At 45.6% G+C, this 27,977-nt stretch overlaps 1 protein-coding gene across 3 annotated transcripts in view; it reads left to right on the forward strand.

The window, feature by feature from the left end:
• Positions 1-748: 748 nt before the first annotated feature.
• LARP1 (La ribonucleoprotein domain family, member 1) overlaps positions 749-27,977 on the forward strand; it is a 78,090-nt gene continuing 50,861 nt past the window's right edge. For all 3 annotated transcript variants that reach the window (XM_005870521.2, XM_014543141.1, XM_014543140.1), the window contains exons 1-2: positions 749-826; positions 937-1,072. In XM_005870521.2, the coding sequence (XP_005870583.2) occupies positions 776-826; positions 937-1,072 (187 nt within the window). In that variant the 5' untranslated portion in view covers positions 749-775. The remainder of the gene's footprint in view (positions 827-936; positions 1,073-27,977) is intronic.

Genomic DNA, 27,977 nt, shown 5'->3' on the forward strand with positions numbered 1-27,977 from the left:
CTGTACACTTTACAGATGTGGAAACTGAGTCGTGAGTGACAGCCAAGGGCTTCACAGAGAGGAAGGTGGTGTGGTCCAGTAGCACTCTTTGGGAAGTCAAAAGCAGGAGACTCGGTTTCGGATCCTCACACCATCCTACTCTGCCCACCTTCCTTCCTAGAGCTGTGTGAACTGGACAAGTCGTTTCACCCCTCCAAGGATGCCCGGCCAATGTGGCTCAGTGGTTGAGCATCGCCCCATGAACCGGGAGGTCATAATTCGATTCCTGGTCAGGGCACATGCCCAGGTTGCGGGCTCAATTCCCAGTGTGGGGCATGCAGAAGGCAGCCAATCAATGATTCTCTCTCATCATTGATGTGTCTATCTCTCTCTCCCTCTCCTTTCCTCTGATATCTATAAAAAAATTTTTTTTGTAAAAAGCACACAGTTTCTCCATCCCAAAGAAAAGGTATACTAATAACTCTGGTCTAGAGTTCCTGTGAGATAGTGAAGCTTTGTGAACTGAACAGCATTAGGCACTGTGCAGAATGTTTTGCCTTTTCTTTACTCCCAGATTGTCCCTGGAGGTGGGGGTGAGGAAGGAAGCTCAGGACCCGGCATGGAGGAGGGGAGAGCCAGCAGGTTGCCATGGTTTGTTTACTCACCTGAGTCCCCGGCCTCCCCCTAGCCTAGCTGCTCTCACCTGCTCAGGTAAAGAGGTAGGGGGAGCTTGGCTCAGCCAATGAACTGCGATCATTCTCTTAAAGGCACCCAGCAGCTGGCAAGAAAACCAGCCATGCAACCTAGAGAGCTCCCTGGATGCCAGGAGGCAGCTGTGCAAGCTTCGGTAACTCAGCCCTCCATGGCCACACTGTGACCCCAAGGGCCAGGTCACTCCGGGCATGAGAGGGTGCTTGCTCAGAGAGGCCTTCACCTCACCCAGAGCTGCCCCTCCAGGAGGCCTCAGGCCTAGCTGCCCTGGCAGACACCCAGGGAGGAAAGACAACGTGGCCTTGGCAGCTGCCCGCCAGGAAGGAGCCCACAGGTGCCAGGGAGAAGACGCTTCCAGGTCCTGGCCCCCTCAGCAGCCCTGGTGAGTCTTGATGCTCTGGCTTCTGGAACCTCAGCATAGCAGGGTGCGGTGGGCAGATCCTCTCCCGGAGGGGGAGGGGGCAGACACTCTGGGTGCTGGTTCCAGCCCTGCTGTGTCACTCCAGCTCTCAGCCTCGTGTTCCCCACCTGGGGAACAAGCTCAAACTTCCACGTCAGCTTTCCCTTTTATTATTTTCCCTTGTCACACCCCCTTGTTCTGAAAGATTTTTGTCTGCCAAGCTGTACCTGTTATGTAATTAGTCATTAATTGGTTTTTCCCCTTGTATGTTAATTGGAGCCTTATGATAGCCAATCAGTGGTTTCTGGTCATCAGGAGCAAACCATGGTAATACTACAGAGCTGATGTAGGTTTAACCAAAAGCAAAGAAATGTGGTGTTTTAGTCTGTGTGTGAGATCTTATCTAGAGTCAATATTTGGTTTTCATTTGGCCTTCTGAAATATGAGAAATAGAGCACTTGTGGGTAATTTCCAGATTATGGGGACTCTAGGTCGGGGAACCCTACATCTAGCTTGCATGGTTTATGGGGGCACTGGGCAGAAATACTTCCTTCACACCCCAAACCCAGGTTTGGTCTCTACAATGCTGCCTCACATATGAGATGTATTCTTGAAAGTGGAAGCCTTTGACCTGAAAACTTTCTATGTGGGGCTGGACTGCTCCCAGGAGTCCCCACACAGGATTCCTCCCACCTCTGACTGAGGCTGGGACCTGGGTGGGGGATCTGCTGTCTCCCTCAGGCCTCTGCTGGAGAGTGGCGGCCAGGGGTGATGGGAATAGGTAGGTGTGAGTGCAGGGCCTGGAAGCCAGGAGTATATGGTGGACACAGCTTGTGCTGGGAATCAGGAGATGGGACTTGACCTCAGGCAAGTTGCCTAACCTCTTTTTTTTTTTTTTAATATATTTTTTATTGATTTTTTACAGAGAGGAAGGGAGAAGGATAGAGAGTTAGAAATATCAATGAGAGAGAGAAACATCGATCAGCTGCCTCCTGCACACCCCCCACTGGGGATGTGCCCGAAACCAAGGTACATGCCCTTGACCGGAATCGAACCTGGGACCCTTCAGTCCACAGGCCAACGCTCTATCCACTGAGCCAAACTGGTTAGGGCTGCCTAACCTCTTTGACCCTCAGTTTTCCCAGCTGTGAAAGAGGGGTGGTGTAATTTTGGCAATGCTTTCCTACCAAAATTATTCTTAGGGCCAAATAAATAGTGTATTTCATGGAAGCTTAGATTCTACAGATTTTAAGATGCATCCAGATTAAAAAATGTTTTAAATTCACAAACATGCATTTTAGAATCGATGAAACAGAGTAATGGATGGTAAATGTGACCTCCATGATAAAGAATTATTCTGATTCTGATGGAATCATGGCTGCTTAGTAAATTATTTTACTTTTTGAAATATCATTTCTTGGGACGTTTTGAAATGTAGACTCATATAAACAGAAAGCAGGGGAAACAGCTCCCTGAGTAGTGGTATTTCCTAATGATTCCTTGAACTGAAACCCAGGCCTGGAATGCGGCCCTGATGCATGAGGCAGTATAATAGATGCTTAAAGCATGCATTTTAGAGTCAGACCCACTGGTCACCTTGGGTGTAAGTCACTTTTCTGTTTCAATCTCTTCCAAATTCTACAGTAGGATGGGGGGGTGGGGGAAATATCAAAAGTGCTGGCTGCCTGGTAGCCCTTGTTGTTAAGTTGTTAAGCATAGGACAGGAACTCAGAACCCACCTGCACGTTCCGCTAGAGACTCCCAGATCTTGGAGACTGGAGTGGGCTGGATAAACCGATTCAGAGCAAGACACCTGGGTCAGTTTCCTCCCCATGTGTAAAATGGGGCCCCTCACACCCCTGCCACCATCTGGGGCAGCAGGAGGCTCCAGGGCGACGTTGGACGAGTAAGTGCTTTGGAATCAGTGCTGTTCCCCAAGTACATGAAGCTGATGCCCCTTGCTTCCAAGGGCCAGTCGAGGTACCCAGCACCTTTCGTTCAGTCATTTGAACTCCCCCGGCACCCCCACCCCCCGTTTTTTCCTCCCCAGCAGCTCCCTGCTGAGCACATCAATTTCAGGGAAGACTGGTTCCCAGGACTGTGACAGTGAGCCCCCTTCCCACCCAGTGGGGCTGTGGGAAAATGAAATGGAATAAGAATTAGAACAGAAGTTTCCCAGGAACAGAAGAGGCAGCCACTCTTGCCCAGGGCTTTGGGCACATGGTGTGTGTGTGCATGTGCGCAGGGGCTAACAAAATTAAAGTTGAAAAATTCTAATTCTGTAAAGACCCCCGGGAGGCCATGTTAGCCAGCCCTCTTCTCTGGGGGAGGCCTCTCTTCTAACCAACACTAGCAGGTTGCAGCTGTATCCTAGGGGAGCCTCTTAAACATCTTTCCTTGGTAACCAGCCTTGGCATCTCAAAAGTCTCCCAAGGGTGTGGCAGGGTGTGTGAGAGCATGTTTGAGGGCGTCGGGTGTCTGAGTTCCATGGACATGGAGTACCCACAGCTTAGAGAAAAATAAGTTTGAGATGGATGGACTATGGATTATTCCTCCAACCACCATGAAGCTTAGAGGCTGTTTGGTGGAGGAACTAGATTTATTGAGAACCTACTATGGGCTAATGATTCTGCTAAGTGTTGTAAATTCATGACTTCATTGAATCACCACAGTAGCCCATTATATTATTCCCATTTTCCAGATGGGAGCACTGAGGCTTAGAGAGACTACAAATCTTGAATAAGATTGCTCAGTTAACAAGTGGCTGAAATGGGATTCAGATCTTTATGTCTAAATCCAGAGCCTGGGCTCTTACCAATCCCACCAGAAGTTGCAAATCAAGCCAAATGCTAAAGTCTCCAGATACGTTTTCTTTGGCCTACATAGTGTTTTAACAGTTTAAAAATTTAGATGCTGACATTTAAAATTTTGACATTTGAAAATGGAATTTTTAATATAAAAATCTAGATTCTGACTTCTCTTTAAAAACCAGAAGGAAGGTGTGGGTCCATCTTCTCATGTGCCAACAATCAACTTGAACTGATTATAAGCTGTTGCCTTTAAATGGGACATGTAACCTCTAGTTTGCCACAGTCCCCATCATTCCCTACTATTTCCTACCCAGCCCACTTTCTGTTTATACCAGCCTGGCCCTGAGGGCCTGTGGAGACCTGGACCCTGGTCCTAATACTGGCTTACACTGGCTGTGACTTTAGGTAAGGGATGGCACCTTTCCTGGCTTTAGCTGTAACCTGGAGTAGTTAGCACTCTGAAATAGCTTCCCTAGAGACTTTCTGGGCTGCTTGGGGGAGAAGCCACAGTCTCCAGCACGTCCTCATCTTGGCCACCTGGCTGTGTGTGATCAGAGTCTGTGTGAATGACACTAGGAGTTGGCCAGTGCTATCTGTTAAATGGCAGACCCTCACTCTGTCACCATCATTCCACTCCACTGTATGTCTGATGTTCCTTGGGACACAAAACGCTTGGGGACAGGTTGGGCCTGGTGTGAGGCCCATTCCCAACACTTTGATCAGAGTCTGACTTCCATGTGCCTCTGTTCATCCTTCCAGAATGCTGATTGAGGTTTCAGCATCTGAGGGTCCTATTCTGACCTCATTTTTGCTGTAGGTGCAAGAGAGAAAATCTACAGCCCAGCTGAGAATGTTCTCTCTTTCTCTGTTACACACATATACACACGCTCATGCATACGTCCACATGCAAGCATATGGCTCAGAAATAGCCATGTTTTATAGGTCTTCCCATCTACCTAGTGTCTTAATTGGGTTTCTGAGATCAGATATTTAGAGCCATGGAATTGTAGAGACGGAAATGCAGATGGTGCCTTAGATGTAGATCATTTAGTTCAATAATAGCAAGTACATTTCACTTTATTTGCAATTCCAATCAATTGGTAGAGTGTTTAAAAGGCTTCTGAAGTTACAAAGGGCATGGAATGATCATACGCTGAGCTCTATCATCGATGTCTACCGAGGACATGGCAAGGAATTGTAACAGTACTCATGCCAAAAATTATACAGAAATGAAAAATGGTCTGGGAATGGGAGATGACTTGTCCAGAGTCACTCAGCAAGGCAAGGCAGAGTAAGATCCAGAAGCAGGGTCTCTCTTGACCTTGAAGCCACTGGTGCTTCACTATATTAGCCCAGAGAAGGAAACTGAGAATGGGAAGAGAAATGACAGAAGCAAGACCAGGACCCAGGAGTCCTGGCTCCCCTAAGAAGCCTGGCTGGGCTTGGGCTAAGGAATTCTGTTGGGCCCCAGTAGGCTGAGCCCTGCCAGCCTAGCCTGTTGGCTTCTGCTCCACTTCTTAGAATCCCTTTGCTCCTGCCCCAGTTTCCTGTCTCATTTTCCTCGGGCTCAGAGAGTGCACATCGGAGCATGGGGCCCCAGGGATTCTAGGCCCTACATACCCTCTTTTAGGCAGGCTTCAGCAAGCTCCCAGCCCCCTCTGTTCTGAAAGAGAAGTCCTAGAACAGGGGATCTTAACCTTATTGATGTCATGGACTCCTCTGGCAATCTGGTGAAGCCAGTGGACCCCTTCTGAGTATATTTTTAAATGCATAAAATAAAATATATAGGACTACAAAGGAAGCCAATCACGTCAAAATAGTTATCAAGATTAAAAAAAAATTTTTTTAATCCTCACCCAAGGAGTATATTTTTTCCATTGACTTTTAGAGAGAGTAAGAGGGAGGATGGAGGGGAAGAGAGAAACATCTATGTGAGATAGACACTGCGATTGGTTGACTCCCACTCTTGCCCTGACAGGACCAGGGGTCAAATCTGCAACCAAGATACATGCCCTTGACTGGAAATTGAACCCGTGACCTTTTGCCCCAAGGGCCTATGCTCTAACCACTGAGAAAATTGTCCAGGGCTCAAGATTTTTAAAAAATGTTTATGATAGACTAATATATACCTTCTTTATTAATAAATTTGAAGATATCTGTCAGCAGGTAGAATAACTTGTAATTTTAAAGTAATGAGGAGCATAGATGATATTTTGAGAGAACTACGACTAATATGATATGAAAATATTGGTGATTTCTCCAGGTGACAGAGTCACAGGACCTCAATATTACTGTGGCCACTGCCTACATTCATTATGAAACATAGTATTTAACTTGAGTTAAAGGCTAGTGAAAAAAGAGAGAGAATTTTTTCCATCCAAGTCCCTGAATCCTATCTGCAGAGCAGGCTGAGAGTTCCTCACTCTAGGATGTTCAAGCGGGAGTCTGCTAGTCCAGAGGTTTGCAAACTGTGGGCCATGGAACCCCGGGGATTCTGGAAGTGTCATGAAGGTGTGACACAGTGGGGGCAAGTGAGATACCTCTTGAAGCAGATACCTCTGAGTCTACTGCCTCTGCTTCAGCCGGAGCAGGTTCTTTTCTTTACGAGTTCATCTTCATAATTTATATAAGATCCCTTTGTAAAAAAGGGCTCACCCATTTGTGCTTGAATGTCAAAAACCTTCCCTTTGCCCCCACCCACCTCTTCGTATAACACAAAGCAAAGCCAAGGTGGAGAGTAGTGAAGGTGTTAGAGAGCAGCGATCTTCAACCTTGTTGAACATAAACTAATTACTGAAATTCTGCAGCATGCCAAAAAACAATTGGTTTTCTTGCCGATCTGACAAAAAGAAAGGGTATAATTTTGATTCATTCATACTGGACGGCTATTGTTGTGTTGGCTGTTGTCATTTTTTTATTTGACAATCCAAGAAGTCAGTGCCCCTGACTAGTCAGGTATTGCATGTGTTAAAAATTCTTGCCGCACGCCAGTTGAAATCGCTGTGCTAGAGGCACACTGCCCTTTGGTGGCTGGGGTGGGGCCGTGGAGGAGGGAAGGGAACATCCCACTACCTCTGCCTGCCAACCATTCAGGGAAGCAGTCTTCCAAGGCCCAGTGTGGGCCCACAAGTCAGGGAGGCCTGAATTCAAGGTCCTAGTTCTGCCACTACCTCGAGTTTCTCATCCGCTCAACAGAGATAATAATACACAGGTGTTGAGAGGACCAAATAAGAGGAAGTCATAAGCAGTATACAGAACTGTTGAAGGGATTTTAATGTATTTGTCTCCTTGCCTGAGACCCTTTCTAGTTCTCCGCGGAGTCTTCCTACCCATACCAACAAACCAGACGGGCCTGTTATACCACAACAGGATAATCCCAGTCGTCCATCCCAGTGATCCAGTCAGACTGTGGGTGAACAGCCCATTGGTCAGTCACCCAATCTGCCAGTTGACCTCCTAAATCCTCCTCTTTGCTGCCCCTACCGCCATGTCATCTGTCTGGCCTGCATTTCTTTACCAGCCCCCGAGCTCTAGCTCGCTGTGTGCTCCAGTCCGATTCCATGGAGCCCAAACTCTTTCTTACTAAATTCCGACCATGTCCTTCTTCTGCTTCACGGCCCATGGTGTCTCCTCACTGCTCACAAGGCCAAGTCCAGCCTCTAGAGCATGGCAACCCAGACTCCAGGCATCTGCCTCTAGCCTCCCTCCTCCTCCAGAGAGGCTGCCACGCTCCTGTTGCTCAAGTCCCCCTTGTCTTCTGCATGAGTGCAGACAGGAGCGCCAGCCCCGGGAGCTGTGGGAAGAGGATGATTCGGGAAACTAGGCATGCTCCTCTCTCAGAGTCTGATGGAGCGGCCTGGAGAAGCTGGACATGCAGAGGAAGGGGGCAGGGCACATGGCATGGGGTTATTTTCAGAGATCGGCCAGTAGAGAGAGCTGGGAGGACCTGCACTGTGGGGGCTGGGGGGTGGGGTGGGAGAAATCTACCATTTGCTACATTTTATGAACCAGAGGCGGGAATCAGGTCACCAGGAACAGGTTACGGCCAAGCAATGGGGAATTCATAGAATCCCGGATTCTTAGAATGTCAGAGCCGGCAGGGACCATGGGTATCTTTCCTTTAGTCTAACTCCTCTCTGCTTCAGACAGAAAAGTAAATCCCAGAAAAGGGGAATGACTTGCCCAAGATCACATGAGTTTGAGGCACAGCCTGGACTGCAGTGAACATCAGATTTTCTTCCCAATTTTCGTGCTCTGGGCTCTGCCCTCTGGATTCCCACTAGGAGACTAAATAACTGGTCTGAGACTGATTTACCAACAATGGGTTAATGTGTCACTCTGGGTAGTGCAGTGCTGGCTCTTACCAGAGGTTGTCAACACCTTAACCCAAAGGTCCCCAGCTAGAGGACAGTGACAAGTTACAAGTGTGTTGAGATCTAGAGCCCTCAGGTATCAAGTGGCCAGGTGGAGCCTGGGGTAGCCACAGCCCCCAACTCTGATGGGACAGTAACCTTCAGGCTTCAAACAATCTCATTAGTTTAAACCAAAGGGTATCAAATCATGTACTGTAATGGGAAAAGTTGGGAAGCACTGTCTTAATCCCAAAGCATGAATAATTTTTAGGGATGATGTGAACAAAGGTGGAGTGAGGGAGAGTCAGAAGACACAGGTTCTAGTTCTAGCTGTACTATTTCCTTCTGACTTGTATATTCCAGAGGGAAAATAACATGAGGAAAAGTAAGAGTTACCATTTGTTGTACCTCATTTAATCTTTCCAACAGTTCTATAATTAGGCACTGTTATCAACTCCATTATACAGATGAGGAAACTGAGTCAGGGAAATTAAGAGATTTGGCCAAAATCCAGTACTAGGAAGTGGTGGAGCTAGGACTTGAAACCAAGTCTATCTTTGGATTTTGTGCTCTTATCTACTCTGCTGTATGGACTTGTGTGGGAACTAGTGGGAGAGAAAGATTTGGGGGTTTTCAGCCCTGCTCCCTTGACATCAGAGCTGGGGATTCTCCATCCGCTCCAGATTACCAGGTTTCAGGAAGGCCTCAGCAAGAGGGAAGCAGGCCGTGGGGTCCTGAAGACTCCTAAGAAGTAAGGACTACCCCCACCCTTGCCTTCATGACTGAGAGATTATCAACAGGATTTAGGGTGGGTATTCTGCATAGAGAGAACCATAATCCTCCAGGAGTAGGGCCTCCCGCCCTCAAGGGAGAAAAAAATGGTGAGATATCACTGGTTGCTGCACTGAAATACGATAACTGAAATTAAGAACTCAATAGATGGATATAGTACCGTATATTAGTGAAAGGGCGAGGGCTACGCCCTCCATCTTGCCCCAGGGTAAGGGCTAGGCCCTCCATCTTGCCCCAGGGTAAGTGCTCCATCTTACCTTGGCCATGTGCTTGGCAAGGAGCTTCTTCCCGGAAGTCTAAGCCTCTGCTAGCCACACCCAGGAACAAGACACCAACTTGCGCCTGGCCAATCGGCAAGGCCACAGCCCTTTCTCCTCCCCTTACTCCAACCCCCTATAAAACCCCTCTCCACACAGAGTTCTCTCTCTCTCTGCTTCCTGTCGCTGCGTCGGCAAGGTGGGGGAGCCGAGCTAGCTCGAATAAAGACTCTTATGCTTTTGCATCGGACTGGCTGGCTCCCTGATGTGGTTTCTTGGGGATCCTGAAATCTGGGCATAACAATTAGCACAGCTAAAGATAAAATTAGTGAACTGAAAGACAGGTCAGTAGGAAGTACCCAGACTACAGCACATATAATACAGAAAAGAATCATGGGGAACATGTGAAAATCTAAATATCATTTAAGTCCAAGGTGGGGTGTAGTAATGGAGAGGAAGAGGAAGGGAAGAGGGAGAAGGAGGAGGAGAAAGAGGAGGAGAAGAAGAAGAGGAAGAGAAAGAAGAAGAGGAAGAAGAGGGAGGAGGAAGAAGGTGGGGCATAGGGATAGGAAGGGGAAGGGGGAAGAAGAAAGAGAAGAGAATTGAAGAGAAATGAAGCAATATTTGATGGTGGTCAACAATTTTCCAAAGTTGGTGAAAGACATTAAGCCACAGATTTAAGAATCACTTTAAAACCCAAGCAGAAGAAATAAAGAGAAACCTGAACTAGGGCCTACTGTGGTGTAACTGCTGAAATCCAAAGATAAGGGGAAAATCTTAAATGAGCAATAATAACACTGACAGGTGCTCAGCAGAAATAATGAAAGCCAGAAGGCAATAGAAAGATATCTTCAGAGTGACGAATGAAAATAAATAGTATGTGAGCATAGATAGTTCTCAAGTTTTAATGCATATGAATCAGCTGGGCTGAGGTTGGAAGAGGAGAAATGTTCAAGTTTTAGATTCCCAGATCCCACCCCAGATATTTGGATTTAGCAAGCTCTGGGAGTAGAGTCAAGGAATCTATTCTCAAATAGTATCCTGCTGTTCTGACGCTGTGGGTCTGTGGTAGATGGTTTGCAGTGATGGCTGTAACAGTTCCTCCCATTCCTGTACCCATGCCCATTTGCAATGTGACTTTGCCATCCCTCCAGTCATGAGATAGAGTCCATTTTTCCTCCTTTTGAATCTGGGCTTGCCCTATGGCTTACTTTGGTTAATAGGTATCAGTTGAAGTGATATTATGGGACATCTAAGCCTTGGCCTCAAGACGCCTTGCATTTTCAGCATTCACCCTTTTGGAACTCCGCTGCCATGCAAAAAAACCCCACAAAAACTAGCCAGTCCTGCTGGAAACATATGGAGAGAAAGGCACAGACAGCACCAACCTTGAGTGAGGCATGGATCTGCTATTTCTTTCTTCAGAGTTCTCTTTACTCCTAGTGAGCCAGTCCACTGAAACCAGGAAGCAAAAACCCTTTCTTCCTTTAATGTCTCTCCAGCTCCCTCTATGGACAAAACGGAGCATCCTGCCAGCTGGCAAAAAAACACAAACAGATTTGTAAAGGGCCCAGATCCATTTTCCTAGAGCAGGCAAAAAGGGTAAATAGCACAGGCCATCCTAGACCCTCCAGTGCATCCGTCTCAATGACTCCAACCACATGAGTGACCTTAGATGAGACTAGCAGTGCTATCTAGCTGAGCCCAGCCCAAATTGCCAAGTCACAGTTATGAGCAAATAGATGTCATTGTTTTTAAGCCCTAAGTTTTGGGGTAGTTTGTTTATACAAAAAACTGTAACACCAATGTTGCAGGCTGGATTGTTTTCCACTTCCCACTTCTGAGACTTTTTCTGTGCTGTTCCTTCTGTCCAGAGTGACATTCCTGCCCCCCTGTGCCTGATGGATGTATTTTCCTTACAACAACTTAACAGTTTCATTGACCTATATATAGCACATATATAAAAAGTGCACAAGTCATAAATGTATAGCTTGATACATTTCTCCAAGTGCTTATACAGCTGACCCCTGAACAACGCAGGGGTTAGGGGCACTGACCCCTGCACAGTTAATAGCCATGTATAACTTTTGACGCCCCAAAGACTTAACTATAGTCAGCCCTTTGCATCTGTGGATTTAACCCACCATGGATCAAAATGGTATTTTAGATCCACAGTTGGAAAAATACAGTTGGGAATGTGAAAATACTGTTTTCCCTTCACAGTTGATTGAATCTGCAGATTGCAGAAAATCTGCAAATCCAAAGGGCTAACTGTATTTAGTGAGAAAATTCGTGTGTAAGTGGACCAGTGCAGTTCAAACTTGTATTGTTTAAAGGTCAGCTGTATGGTGTGACCTACAATCAGATACCTCCCCCCGCATTCCCTCAACGTCCTTTGCCGGGAGCCGGTCCATCCTTGCTGCTTGACACAGTCGCTGCAGGGAAGAAACATCTGCACAGCATGTTTCAAGGGCCCTGCCGTATATGGCATACTGTTCTTAATATGTTTGCTCCCCTTCTTGGTGCTATGTGTTTTAACCAAGGTCACCTCTCCGAGAAAGGTTGTTTCCCCAGGTAGGAATTTTCCCCTGAAGTTAGGGAGGGGATAAAACCCCTTAACTAAGTGCCAGGCGGGTAGTTAATCACTTTAACTACAAACAATCACGCTTAAGCTACAAATCTTTACTCCCTGGAATGGAGATAAGAAACGCCCTAACCTTTGCAATAGAAATTGATAGGATTAAAATCAACTGGTATAAATACAGATGTAACAAGACAACAGAAGACAGAACCTAGAGACAGGACTTGGCTGGAGATCCTATACAGAACCTAGAGACAGAACCTAGGGAGAGAACATGGCAAAAGATCCTGGACAGAACCTGGCTACAGAACTTGGCTGGAGAACCTAGACAGAACATGGCAGGAGAACCTGGATAGAACCTGGCTGGAACCTGGCTACAGAACCTGGTGACCGAACCTGGCTGGAGAATCTGGAGAACCTGGCTGGAGAACCTAGCAAGAGAACATGGCTACAGAACCTGACTGGAGCTCCTGGATAGAACCTGGCGAGAGAACCTCGCTATGCTGATCAACTGAACGCAGCCTCTGTCTCATTCCTTCTTCGCCGACTCCGTCCACACCTTTGGGGACCCCTGGACCTGCTGGGGTTGGACCCCAACAGTCCTTAGCCATGTCCCCAAGGGTATGCACTGTTCTGACATCTTATACCATGGTTAGTTTTGCATTTTGACATCAGTGGATGTAAAAGTTCTCTTTTGTGGCATTTTTTTTTCTCTCAAAACCCTATTTGTGAGATTCATCCACATTGCTACATGTAGCTCTAGTTTATTTTCATCACAGTATAGTTTGCAGTTTTGTGTATATAACTCAATGTATTTATCCATTCTATTGACCAATACTGTAGTCAGGTTGTTTCCAGTTTGGGGCTATTACAGAAAGTGCTACTTGCACATGCCTTTTTGGGAACATATGTACGTATGCATCTCTGTTGGTTACTCTAGGTAAGTTAAATTACTGGGTTAAGAGCACTCTCATAGTATATGAAAACTTTTAAAAAATCAAAATATAAAATGACATGCATAGATTAACAACCACCATGTGAGAGGAGAAAAAAACTAAATACCGATGCATGGCGTAAAAGGATATTAGAAAAGAAAAATAAAACAAAATGTTGACATGGCTTATGGATCAAGGAAATAGGAGTGATTTTTCCTCTTGACCTTTTGTCTTTCCCAGTAATTATGTAATGACCATGTATTACTTTTATAATCAAAATAAACATTTAATCCTATTGATCTCCAAAGTTCTTGCTCAAATGCCACCTCCAAATGGCCTTACCGTAGCCAGATCACCGCAGCCAGCCAATGTCTTGCTTCATTTTTATACTCTCCAGAGCAAAACCACGTTGCAGCAGGAGCACAGTACCTTACCTGGGCAAGTTGCTTGCAAAACGTCTGATCCTTTGCCCATAGTCACAGAATTTTAAGCAGCAGACATTTCTCAAAAGAGCACTCCAATTTACTAGTAAGAGAGGCAGGAATATGAACCCGGATTACCAGCTCCATTTTCAACTTGAAAACAACTGACGCTGAAAGAGGTTAAGCAGTAGGCCCATTGTCACTCAGCAAAACGCTCGTTCAAGAAAGAGGAGTCTGGTGCAAAACATATCATCTAGCAAGTATATTTTGAACAGAGCCAAGAGTCGGGGTGGAGATTAAGATAAAAGCAGAAATTAGGAAACCTCAGCTTTGCATTGCTGACTGTGTAACTTGGAGCAAGTTAGTTTACCTCTCTGAACTTCAGTCCCCTCTCTGTCACATTGGAAAGAGGGGAGTAGACTAATTTTCAGGATGGCAAATAGGGTTTGACTCTGATTGGGTGGTGGGGGCTGCCTAGAGTGCTACGTTGAGAATGATCTTGAGGACAAGTCCGGCCTTCGTGGGGAGGAGTCCTATAATTGATGGATAATGTCTGTATGAGCAGGGGATTTTAAAATGGTATTATGTTTATTAGATTATTTGTTTTTCCTGGACAAATTGCTCTTCAAGACCTTTTCCAGCCCTCTGTTCAGAATTCTCAGGTTTAGATCTATTCATGTGTCTGGTGGGCATACCATCCCATAGACAATTATCTGAATTCCAAAGGGGAAGGAATTGTAATTATCTTCTAAAACTACAGACTTTGTCTCCAGCAATGTATGTGATCTGTATTTAAATAATCTGTAAGATACTCAGAGATCCTTGGTGATGAAAATGTCTGAATATAAAATGTTAATTACATAGTTGTAAATTCTTTTGAGATAAATCATATTATTACAGTTCCCATATTTGATAGCCTTTCCTGTCTGCCCATTGCCCTCCCCTCAGGTTGGAGTTGGTCCGGGGAGGTGTGTCCTGTGGTTGTAGTGTGCGGTGCAGTTAGTACACAGATGAAGGTGAATGTCCTGAGTACAGTCCCACAATCCCAGACCACTCCTACTCCCCAGGCTTGTGTCAATCATGAGCTGTCTGCACCCACCTGGAATGTTACATGGCTTGGGATTTCTAAAGGAAGGGTGTCTTATCTTTAAAACAAATATTCTAAAGCCATCAGAGAGCAGTAGGGGTGCTGTTTGAACAATTTACGTAATATAGAAGTTACATGTTTATAGTTTATGAAGGGAGCCACGAACAAGATGGCAGGTAAGTGCGTCACATTGGTCAAGCATAATAGCCAGGCTGTCAGCAACACAGGCTTTGGGATCAGACTGCCGTGGATGTGAACATAGCTCTGACATATATAAATGAATTTGTACCATTTACCCTCTGCAGAATGGGTTTAATAAGAGTACCTACTGCAGAGGGTTACTGTATGAGATAATTCATGAAAAACACAAGTGCCTGGCATAGATTAAGCTTGCCCTAATATTACTGTTATTATGTTAAAGTCAATTATTAGGAGTGATTTCTAATTATTCTATATAATTAAGAGGGAATATGCAAATTGACTGTCACTCTGCCACAAGAATGGTGGCGCCCACAGCGGGGAGGGGGGTTTTCCATAACACAAGATGGCTGTACCCACAGCGGAGGCTGAGTTCCCGTAAGGAGCCTTAATGAGCTATCAGCAGGGACTTGAGGCTGCGCACCCCCCCTATACCCCCATGGGGCTTGACAGGGTATCTCAGGCCATGCCCCCCACCCTGGCACCAGGCCGGGGGACCTCAGGCCATGCCCCCGGCCCAGCAGGGCTTGACGGGGGAACTCAGGGCTTAACAAGGGTGGGACCGGCCAGGTTTGGATCTAGCCCAATGAGGCGGGGTGCTGACCAGGTCTGGGTCTCACGCAATTTTGAGACGCACGTGGGTGGGCGGGGACTTGACTCGGTCCTGTGGTGCACCCTAGACTCTGACAGGGGGAAGATTTTCATATACATTTTACTAATTTCTTTCATCTCTGACACTTCTATTATAGAGACAGGGCAAATAGCAATATTAAAATATTTCCTCTAATTAATCCCCTTTTAATGTGCACAAATTTTGTGCACCGGGCCTAGTATAGAAAATAAAAGCTGAAAATATGAATTCAACTTACGTAAATTTTGTGGATATCAAGACAGGCTTGCTTGGGCTAAAGGTTTTGTTGTTGTTTTAATAAGTAACAAAATGCTCCCTTACAAAAACGTTAGAAAACACAGATTGGCAAAAAGAACAAAATCAGTACTCAGAGATAGCCACTGTTAATCTTTGGGGGCATATCCTAATGTAATAATGTACATATGTCAGAACAGAAATGACATTTGACAAAAGTAGAATCATACCATATAGGCTGTTTTGTAATCAGTGGTTTTTCAATGAGTAAAAGGAAGTCTACAGGCAAATGTATTAGTTTTTTGTTTTTAACTTTAATAAAAGACACCCAACATAAAATTTACCTTTCTTAAGCATACAATTAATGTGTTAGTTTTATGCATATTGTTACAAAACAGATCTCCAGAGCGTTTCCATCTTGCAAATCTGAAACTCCACACCCATTAAACAGCTCCCTCTTCCCCCATCCCCCAACCTCTGGCAACCCTCATTCTACTTTCTGTCTCTATGAATCTGACTATTTTGTATACCTTGATATAAGTGGAATTACACAGTATCTGTTGTTTGTGACGGACTTATTTCAGCATAACGTCCTCAAGGTTCATCCGTGTTGTAGCACGCGGCAGGGTTTTCTTTTTTTAAGGCTGAATAGCATTTTATTGTATGTGTATACCACAATTGTTCAGCCACTCACCCATTGATGGACTTTTGGGTTGTTTCCACCTCTTGGCTATTGTGAATAACGCTATGAACATGACTGTGCAAGTATCTCTTCAAGACCCGGCTTTCATTTCCTTTGGATATATACCCAGAAGTGGGATTGCTAGATCATGTAGTTCTTTTTTAAAAAATTTTTTGAGAAAGATACATTCTGTTTTCCATAATGGTTGCACCATTTCACATTCCCACCAACAGTGTACAAGATCCAATTTCTCCACATCCTCACCAATGCTTTTCTTTTCCTCTTCCTTTTTTTTTTTATAGTAGCCATCCTAATGGTTGTGAGGTGAACAAATGTATTGTTTTAACACAATCCTAGAGAGAATGTTTAAAACCCTCAAAAGAACAAACCCCTTTGATACCAGGAAGATGGAATCTTCTTTTTTATTATAAATGACTAACACATTTTTTGAATCTTACCAAAATTAATCTCATAAAGCATAGTCTGCTTTGTGGATAAGCCTCCCCCACTACAGTCACTCCAAATTTCAGGGTGTCTGCTTATCAAAGGACAGTTAGTTTGCAATGAGCCCAGTTCCCAGGTTATGAAGGTATTTCGGGGCCCCGGAGCGCGAGCCAGGCAAGGTTCAAGTGAAAACCCCTCTCTGGAGCCCTATTCTAGGTCCTGCTTCTGCAGCAGAAGCTGGGGAAAGTAAAGGGTGGTGTGGGTTGTTCTTGGTTTCCCCTCCCCATTCCCATGTTAAATGTTTGCAAGCACAAATCTAAAGCTGTAACAAAAGAATCGAATTTCCTTAATATTAAATAAAAAAAAAAAAAAAAAAAAAAAGGAGCTCAACCTTCTCCAAAGCCAGCCTACCTCCAAACATCTCTTTTTGATCTGCGCTTTTCCAGGTTTCCCACCCTGCCCTCTCCTCTTGAATGAGGTGTTCTCTGTTGTTCCAGCTTTCCAGCTCTGCTCCAACACCCATCCCTTCAGCCCTCCCCCTCAGGGACCCTGAAATTCCCTGATTCCACTCGCACACTGGTTCCTAGGGACCCTCAGATCCTGTCTCCTGTTCCAGGCCCTCAGGCAACCTATTCCAGCAATCTGCTCAGGGAGTTCAGTGAGTGCATGTGTGCATGTGTGTGTCTGTCTGTCTGTCTGTCTGAGGTGGGATACTATAACCACCATTCCCTTAGCAGTCTTGGTTACCACATGTGCATCTCACCCTACTGAATACAACTCTGTTGTAGAAATTAATTATTTTTTCTTTTTTTAAAATAAATTTTTATTGATTATAGAGAGGAGAGGAGAGGGAGAGATACAGAAACATCAATGATGAGAGGGGCCCTAACCAGTTTGGCTCAGTGGATAGAGCGCTGGCCTGTGGACTGAAGGGTCCCAGGTTCGATTCCACTCAAGGGCACATGCCCAGGTTGCAGGCTCCATCCCCAGTAGGGGGTATGCAGGAGGCAGCCAATGAATGGTTCGCTCTCATCACTGATATTTCTATCTCTCTCTCCCTCTACCCTTCTCTCTGAAATCAATAAAAAAAATATTTTTAAAAAGTGATGAGAGACTGTCAAACTACAGTGGGAAGGCTGGGAAGGGTTGAAGGGTGGGAAGGGGGGGGTAAGAGATCAACCGAAGGACTTGTATGCATGCATACGAGCATAACCAATGGACACAAGACACTGGGGGGCATGGGAGGCGAGGGGAGGGTCAAGGGGGAAAAAAGGGGAGACATATATAATACTCTTTGTAATACTTTAAGCAATAAAACAATTTTAAAAAAGAATAAATAATATCAAAATAAAAAAATAAAAAAAAATGATGAGAGGGAATCATCCTGCACGCTCCCTCACGGTTCATAGGTCAACACAACCACTGAGCTACACTGGCCAGGCAAATTATTTTTTCTCACCAACTAACCTCTATATGCCAACCAGCATCTAATCTGGACCCTCTGAAGAAACAGCAGGATATTCTCATGCCCACAGAAACACTGAGAGACTATACTGGCTCCAATGTGCTGCCTTCCTCAGCACAATCCTTAAACCCTTTAGATTATACATTACTTTTGCCCTAAATGCTGACCTTAGACACTGACCCTCTCATGAAATAGGACTCTGCCATACCATTTTATCACTTTTTTAAACTGAGCTAAATTTATAGCTTTTCACTGTCCAGCTCAATGAGTTTTGACAGATGTAAACCCCTCTGAATTATAAGATTTTGATACAAAATCAGCTAATTTAGATAAATTGAAAGATCCATACAACTGTTGGAAAGAGAATGGAGTTTGAAGTCAAGACAACTGGTTATCTAGCCTAGCCTCTGCCATTAACTAGCTGTGTGACTTTGGGCAAGTACCTTCCCCTCTCTGGACCTCGGTTTCTGATCTGTACAATGAGAAAGCTGACTCTAGGAGCCTCCTCCAGCCTTAGGTCCACATGACACGACGGGCATTGAACAAAGGTCACACAAGACTTCCTGAAATTATGCAGCGCTCCTATGTTCTGCTGACATTTGCAAAGTGAATGCACCTCACCCAGATCCTTCTAATCAAATTCCTGAAGGAGAGAAACTGAAGAAATAATCAATAATTGTAACAATAAACAAAGATGGCAGAAATCAGCCAAGCCAAGCCCTGCATCCTGTAGGAATGTACCAAATGCTTACAAATAAACCCTTCCCAAATGTTTGCTCCGGTACATTAATGAAAGGAGCTTCTGAAGGGATTAGCTTCAAATTCACAACAAGTACCAAAAACACACTGTTTGCCAAATAGGTTGAGTTTAGCTGTTTTGCTGTTTGGAAGCTAATGTGCCTTGCTAAAAGAGGAAAGGATTTCTCCAATAAAATAAGATGAATCCCTCATATTTATATCACAGTTTTTACTTTTAAAAGCCTTCTTGTTCCATTCCTCATCTGTTCTATGCATGGGTTCTATGGTAAAAAGCAAAACAGGGATATGTGCTCCTTTTTTCAGGTGAGGATCCTGAGGCCGGGAAAGATGTGAAGTGAATGTTCTCACAGTCACTAGTGAGCTTACCCTTCTGAATTCTCAGGCCTGTGTCTTTGGGCTGGATCCCACCACTGTGTTTTTACAAACCAACCAACCCAGAGAACAGAGTCCAAGAAGATCTGAATAAAATAATAAAAACAATAAGAACACTCATAGGCAGTAGTTAATGGTAACAGACATTTACTGCCTCCCTGCTAGGTATTTTTACTTGTAATACTCCCAACAGCCCAACAAGTGTTCCCCTCTTTTACAGAAGACGAAATCGAGGCACAGAGAGGGTGCCCGTCTTGCTCAAGCAAACACAGCCAATAGGTTGCAGAGGTGGGATTCCACCCAGGCCGCCTGGCTCAGAGCCCAGGCCCTTTGCCCTATGCTGCACTGCCTCATGTTTCACGATGCTGCTGATTAAAGAACTTTCTAAACAAAGCTATTCATTGGCGAGGTGAGCCGCCAGAGAAGCAGTGAGGCCCTGACGGAGCACTTCAAGTGGATCACTGCTGGGCAATGTTTAGAGGGAAGTTAGGCTTAAGGCAGAGAGCTGGCTCCCCATCCTGGAAGGTCCCTTCTAACCAGAGATTAGAGGATTTGGTGAAATGTCTCTAAAATTCCAGTGTTTCAGTTCAGGATAGTGACAAATCCTCCTGGCCCTTGGGTTTCCAGGTTGAACACCCTCTCCCAGCCCACCCTTCCTGCCAGCTGGGAGAACAGAATGGATCATCCTGGAAATCTGACAGCACGGTCCCTAGCCCAGGGACTGGGGACAGGCAACAGCAGAACACTAAATTACAGCGTGCCTGCTGCCTGATTAAATCAATGCACCGTGTGCAGTGCTGATGGAGATACAACTCAGCAGGCTCACTCCTGGGTCTGAGGCCCAGATGTTAGTCACAGAACCACAGTCAGAGCTCCAGGGGTTCTCAGCAGCACCTCCTCCAACCACTTCATTTCACACACGGGGAATACAAAGGCCCAGAGAAGGAGAGCAACTTGCCAGAGGATACACAGCATTCAGTCAACAAAATATTAAGTACCTACTATGCCAAGCACTGTGCTTAGGACTGGGGACACTAAAGAGTGAACAAAATAGCCACAAGCTCAAGTCTCGCAGAGATTATACATTGTTGCAGAAATGGGCAAAAAGCAGGTAAACACATAAAATCAGAGATTCTGATCTGATATGAGGGACATGGAGTACATGCGGCAAGTAAAGGGAGGTCTCTCTGAGAAGGGGCCGTTCAAGCCGAGGCTTGAAGGATGAGAAGTATATGGTATTTGTGTGTGTGTGCATGTGTTGGGGGCTATGTCCCAGAGCCCTCAGGCTGGGATGAGCTCCATGTATTTAAGGAGACAGCACATGGCAAGGGTTGGGGAGAGGAGAAGAGAGGGGAGGTCGGAGGAGGGTGAGTCTGGAGCACAGAGGGTTTTGTGGGCAAGGAAAGAGGTCTGGAGTTTATTCTTGTTGCAATCTGAAGCTATTGGAGAGGTTTTGCAGAATAGTGCCCTGGCATACAGGAGCAAATCACTGAACTTCTGTGGGGCTCGGTTCTTCAGCTGCCAACTGGGACAATCACGTTTGTCCTGTCTCCATGAAAACTCTTTGAGAAATGTAATGTGATACAAATAGAAGGTGGGCTGCTGTGAGGTAAGGCATACCAAAGGTGCTTAATAGACGACACTTAACTGTATGGAGGGGATTTGCAATGATGTGGAGAAAGCACTCATAATATAGAGTTGGGGGGTGGGCAGCAAAATATAAAACTGCTGAATGTGCAATATGATCTCAATTATGTAAAATATACATAGAAAGAAAGGCTAGAAGAAAATACTTCAACATATTGCCAGTGATTGCCTCTGAGTTGTGGGCTTTTTTTGTTTTATTAATCCTTACCTGAGGATATTTTTCCATTGATTTTTAGAGAGAGTGGAAGGGAGGGGGAGAGAAACATCAATGTGAGAGAGACACATCAATGGGTTGCCTCCCACATGTACCCTTGACAAGGGCTGGGGATCCATTCTGCAACCAAGGTACATGCCCTTGACCAAAATCAAACCTGGGACCCTTCAGTCCCCAGGCTGATGTTCTATCCACTGAGCCAAACCAGCCAGGGCAGTTCTGGGCTTTTATGTGGGTTTTGCTTAGCTAGACAATATTTTTTTTTTTTTTGGCCCAGCCAGTGTGGTTGAGCGTCAACCTATGAACCAGGAGGTCACGGTTCGATTCCTGGTCAGGGCACATGCCCAGGTTGCAAGCTTGATCCCCAGTAGGGGGCATGTAAGAGGCAGCGATCAATGATTCTCTCTCATCATTGATGTTTCTATCTCTCTCGCGCGCTCCCTTCTATTTTTTAAAAAAAGTTATTGGAAATTAAAAATATTAAAAATATTTTGTTTGCTGAAATTAATGTATTTTAATTTTATATTTTATCATTTAAAAGTACAGTGGAACTTCATTTCTCGAACGTCTCCCATCTCGAACAATTCGCTTCTCAACCTGACAACCTTTTCATGCTGGTATCTATATAAGTCTCTCAAGTGTCAAACAAAGGAGAGAATGTGCAAATATTAGTCAGTTTACCACTATTAAAATCTCAGGATATTGTGCAGTGAATATTTTCTCTTTTTTTTTTTTGCTTTTGTTGCTGCTTATAATTATTGTTAAATTTTCATTTTTTACTGTACATATACTTTCCTTTTTGTCAAATTTTCATTTACATTTCATGTCCTTTTTGTTTTTAAAGTGTTTATTTATAGGTTAAACAGTACAATAGACATGTACTGTATATAAGAAAGGGTAAAACAGAATCATTTGGGGGTCTGGAACAGATTAATTCAATTTATATTATTTCTAATGGGAAAAAATGATTCAGTTTTCCAACAGCCTTCCAGAATGAATTAAGTTTGAGAAATGAGGTTCCACTGTACATATATAATGTATATATTTATTACACCCATGGTTTCACTTTCCATGGTTTCAGTTACCCACGGTCAACCACAATCCGAATATATTAAACTAGGGGCCCAGTGCACGAATTCATACACCTTGAAAGGAACTGTGGGCTATGAGGCTGCAGTGTGCACAGGGGTGGGTCTCAGCCCATCCTCCGCACCCCTGCCCGGCCACTCCCGCCATGGCCCCGGTCCCATCTGCTGGCAGCTCCGCTCCTGCCACCACATGGAGCGATTGGGGCCAGCGCCAGCAGCAGGTGCGAGTGGCTGCCAGCCCTGATCGCCTCTCAGGAGCAGGGGGAGGTGGAGAAGCCCTCAGGGGCCATCAGGGCCGGCAGCCGCCGCTTGCACCCGCTGACAGCGCTGAGCGATCAGGACAGCACTGGGCACCGTCAGTGGGTGTGAGTGGAGCCGGCGCTGGCAGCAGGTGTGAGTGCTGGGTGGGACCATGGCACGCGGGAGCAAAGAATTTTCAGTAACCACCAGAGCCTCACCCCAATGACAGTGACCGGCACCCCGTCTTGGTCTGGCGCCCCACCCCCACTCACCTGCTCCACCATCCAACCGTGGCCAACACCCGCCATGTTCCACACGCACCCCCTGGTGGTCAGCACACGTCATAGCAACTGTTTGGGTGTTTTGCTGTTCGGTCTATTTGCATATATTATATATATATATATATAAATTCTAAAAATAAGTCAGATGTTTTAAATTGCGCACCATTCTGAGTGCAGGATGAAATCTTGAGCTGTCCCACTAGGGATGTGACCCACCCTTTTGTCCAGCACATCCACACTACATATGCTACTCAGCTGTTAGTCACTTAGTAGTTGTCTCAGTTATCAGATTGGCTATCACACACACAGTCACATAACTTTTATTACAGCATAGTGTTATATTTTTCCATGTTATTATTAGTTATTGTTGTTAATCTCTTACTGTGCTTAATTTATAAATTAAACTTTATTTTAGGAGTGGATGTATAGAAAAAACCAGTACGTATGGGATTCAGCACTATCTGCATTTTCAGGCATCCACTGGGGGTCTTGGAACACATCATCCTTGTATAAGGAGGAAGTACTGTGCATATATATGGCAGGGAGAACAATTAGTGGGAAACTTATCATGACACCACCTGAAAAATGCAGGAATGCCAGGGAGGGTAGCAAGGCTGGAGAAAGAGGCTGCCTAGGTAGACAGGAGGAGAAGGGGGCTGGGATGGTGCCTGTCTCTAACTCAGAGTAGTGAATGTGTTAAAAGTTAATTCTCTATCAGACCATCTTCACTGCAAACCCATCCTGTTGCTTTACCAACTCCCTTGAGCAGCTTGGACTGTCTGAGTCTACCTCCTTATCTGTAAAATGGGGATAATCATACTTACAGAGAAGGGTTGCCCTGGGGGTTAACCAGGTATTATGGGAACAGTCAGCACCTTCCCTCCCTCCTCATCTTACCCGTTAACTATTACTGTCTACATCTGCTTCCCAAGAGGAGATCTAGGCTGAGCCTCCTCCCATGAACTGAAGTAAGTTTCTTGGCATGTGCCAGAAAGCCCAAGAGTCCTTAGGGTTTGGAAAAACACTCCCCAGCTGGCACTGTTTGTTTTGGCCGAGGCCCCTGCCTTTGCTGACCCCACCCACTCCTCCATGTCAGTGTAAAGAGGCCTCCTGCCCAGGAGCCCCTCATATCAGAAGCAGATAAGTGACACAGCCCAAGTTCTCCCAGAAACACAAGGTCCTTTGGAAAATCAAACTCAAAGAGGAATAAAACTGCACATCCACGTGTGTTAAATTTTCCTTCCTAATAAACACAGATAACTCATGGGTCCTCCACCCCCCCCCGCCCCAAATAAAAGACAGAATAAAGTATCTTTCTTCACACTCATAAACCAGATGGACAGGTATTATGCTTTTCACTTTGTGGATGGGGCAGTGGTCAGCAAACTGCGGCTCGGCAAACCGCGGCTCACGAGCCACATGCGGCTCTTTGGCCCCTTGAGTGTGGCTCTTCCACAAAATACCGGCTCTTCCATAAAATACCAACTTCTGCGCATGGGCTATGAAGTTCAATCGCACTGTATGTGTGCGCCCGCACATGGTATTTTGTGGAAGAGTCACACTCAAGGGGCCAAAGAGCCGCATGTGGCTCAAGAGCCGCATGTGGCTCGAGAGCCGCGGTTTGCCGACCACGGGAATAGAAGCCCAGGAAGGAGGCAAAGCCAGAGATGAGACCCAGGTTATAAACCAGGTCTCCCGGCTCTCTAATCTCTCATTTGGCTTCCTCTGTCTTTCCTTAGGACGTTGCCAGGACCAGGAGCACAGGCACCTAATTTATTACAAATCGGTATTTGGACCTACTTTGTCATTTTTATATTTCAGGTTTGATTTTCTCACTCTGTGTGTCTATGTGTTTTCAGCACATGACGTGTCAAAGTCATGAGTACAGCACAAGTTAGTCTGATCCTTGTCCCTTTCTGCTTAAATAATATGCTGTCTTACCTCTTTTATGGGCCTGAGGTCACCTATTGCTTAATTAGTTGGTCTGTCCCCCCAACCCCACCCCCACCCTCCCCAATTAGAGTTTACCTTTTGGAGAGACAGGATTCAAGTTTTTCATTATCTTCCCCAGGCCTATGTATTTGATGGGTTCTTTATAAATGCCTGTGGATATCACAACGGAGGGAAGAGAGACAGACCTTACAGTGATGTGGTGGGTAAGAAGGCCTGTAGAGTTAGACTGCCCTGAAAAAGCCCACTCTGATATCTGGCTGCTGCCTGTGACTCAGGCACTCACCTTACTTTCCTTTCTGAACTTTGTAGGTGTTTGTAACTGAAGATAATTAACACCTGCAGGGCCTACCCTAGTGCCTAGCACAAAGTCAGAACTCAAATATCTGTAGAAAGAATTAATACCTATATCATTAGGTTATTGGGAAGATTAAAAGAGATAATTAATATCAAGTATTTTTCATAGAACCTGGCATATAGTAGCTACTAAATAAAAGCTACTCTTAACTATTGGGTCATTACTAGTATTAGAACTAAACACATGCATATAGAATGCTGCAGTGGGTTAGGAATAAATAAAGCCTGAGTTCAAATCCCAATTCCATTATGCAGAAAAAGCTACTGGATTTAGGATCAGAATACTCAGGCGTGAGACCTGGTTCTGTCATGGACTAGTTATGCGACCTGGAATAAGTAACTGACTTCTCTCAACTTCAGTGTCATCATCAGCAAAGCGAGGAGACTGAGTAATCACTAAGATTCTTTTTTGCCCTAGCCAGTTTGGCTCAGTGGGTAGAGCATCGGCCTTAAGACCAAAGTGTCCAGGGTTCGGTTCCCGTCAAGGGCACATACCTTGGTTGCAGGTTCCTCCCAGGCCCGGGCCCTGGTCAGGGCACATGCAGGAGGCAACGAATTGATGTGTTTCTCTCACATCGATGTTTCTCTCTGTCTTTCCCTCTCTCTTCCACTCTCCCTAAAAATCAATGGAAAAAGATCCTCTGGTAAGGATTAACAACAAAAAGAGTCTCTTTTTTCTAGCTCTAACAGCCTCAGTGTAAGATGTAATCTCATGCAGGTCCCATTTTCTCTGGCCCCAGTTTGCCCATCTGTAAAATGACACTCAGTGTTTAGAAGCCCCTTTCTAGGGCAGGTGAAGCCCAGGATGTGTAGATCCCAGTGCCCCTCCAGCCTCTACACAGCAGGTGCTGGTAGTACTTGTTCAGCTCAGACTGACTGCTGAGGGGTGTGAACCAGTTACTTGTCCACACAGAGCCCTGGTCCCCTCATGAACTATAAGGGGCACCTTTCCCTCTCTACCTCCAATTATAGGAATACTAGAGGCCCAGTGCACAAAAATTTCGTGCACTCGGGGGGAGTGGAGGGGCATCCCTCAGCTCGGCCTGTGCCCTCTTGCAGTCCGGGAGCCCTCAGGGGATGTCTGACTGTGGCCTAAGCCACAGTTGAACATCCTTAGCGCTGCTGTGGAGGTGGGATAGGCTCCCACCACCGCCACTGCACACCAACTTTCAGCTTGGCTTGTGGCTGAGCAGCGCTCCCCCTGTAGGAGCGCACTGACCACCAGGGGGCAGCTCCAGCACTGCGCCCCCCCCCCCATTGCCCCTCCGCCGCAGCCTGCCGCTGTCCCACACCCCTGTTGTTCCCCTGTTTGGTCAATTTGCATATTAGGCTTTTATTATATAGGATTGGAAAGAATGACCAACCATGACCATTATGTCCCATATTAACAAAGTTTAGAGAGGGCCTCATGTAAAGAACATCTTCAGAATTTATTTATCAATAAATACAATAAAAAATTATGCATTCCAGCCCTAACCGGTTTGGCTCAGCGGATATAGCATCGGCCTGTGGACTGAAGGGTCCCAGGTTCGATCCCGGTCAAGGGCATGTACCTGGGTTTTGGGCACATCCCCAGAAGGGGGCGTGCAAGAGACAGCTGAATCGAGTTTCTCTCTCATCGATGTTTCTAACTCTCTATCCCTCTCCCTCTCCCTTCCTCTCTGTAAAAAATCAATAAAATATATTTTTAAAAAAATTATGCATTCCAGTAGCATTTACCTTGGAATTAAAGGTATATATAATGCAATTATTAAAAATTGTGCTTAAATTCACTCAGATACCTTTAATCATTACCTTCTTTAGTACCTTTTTTTTTTTTAGGGGCAGAGAATTATGAATTTATTAGGTGATCTGGAAAACCAGATGGGCTGAGCCCCCAAATGGTGCCAGCCTTTAGTACTTCTTTTGAAACACTGGCCTCAGTCTCTGTAATTTACACAGCTCTTTGACTTACATTGACTTACTTGACTCCCCACAAAAGCTCAGAGGGTAGAAGCAAGTCAGGCATTATTTACCCCCATTTTTTCCACCAGCAAAGGGGACCGAGGAAGTGTGAAGAGTTGGCCACCTTGCAGAGTTCAAGTTATGGGAGAGTTGGGATTAGACATCAGATTGTCCCCACCAGCACCTCTCCTGGTTACAGCAGCCCTACAACCAGCCTTGGCCTGTGGGGCAGTTCCAAGAAGCTTTTCAATAAGCAGGTTGCGAGTTCTAACTGTCTGGGAGACTGCCAACATTTCCAGGCTGCTCTGTCTTGAGCAGGTGGGATCACAGCCTGATCCCAGTCAGAGGCCAGAACGTCTCCAAGTGGAGTGTGGGACCACCTGGTGGGTAAGCACCTAAGGAGTCTTATTGGACATGCAGATTTCTGGGTTCAATCCCAGATAGGCCCGATTCCAAATGCTGTGGAATCTGCGTTCAAAATTTCCCCTTATTGTCCAAACTAAAGTAGCTGAAATAGTCTAACCTATTACTGTAGTCACTATTGTCTTCACAGATACTAGGCAAGAACTTGTTTATCACATACTTTTATTGTCTCTTTCTCCACCTTAAATGTACACTCCATGAGGATAGGGACTTTGTTAGCCTGGTTTATTGCTAAACCTGGGTTTCCTAGAACCCAAAGGCCCCCACAGTACGAGGTCTGTAAATATTGATTGAAATGAGCGCGCACGAAAATTCGAAACCAGTCATACCCCCCTCCTTCGTTGTACAATAGGGAAACTGAGGCCCGGTGAGTTAGTGACTGCTGCGGAGTCCGCAAGGGCCGGGATAAAATCTCAGACCTCAGGAGTCGCAATCACGAGTTGGTTTAACTCTGCCCCCAGCAATGTGTTAGAAAAAAAAAATGAAACCCGCTTGAAAGAAAAGACATTTCCTGCCCCTAAAAACCCAGTTTCGGGAGTTCGGCCGGGTTGGGAGCTGCTGGTGATTCAATTCCCACTTCCTAGGCGCCCCGAGCCTTCGTCTAGGCTTCAGGACCCGCCTCTCGGACCCGGCGTCAAACCCACCTCCGTGCCCGCGGGGTCGGCAGGACCAGAGCACAGCGCGCAGAGGTGAGGGCGGCTCGCCCAAGGTCACCCGGGCGG

Source organism: Myotis brandtii, unplaced genomic scaffold, assembly GCF_000412655.1.
Source record: "Myotis brandtii unplaced genomic scaffold, ASM41265v1 scaffold32, whole genome shotgun sequence".
Taxonomy (NCBI): Eukaryota; Metazoa; Chordata; class Mammalia; order Chiroptera; family Vespertilionidae; genus Myotis; species Myotis brandtii.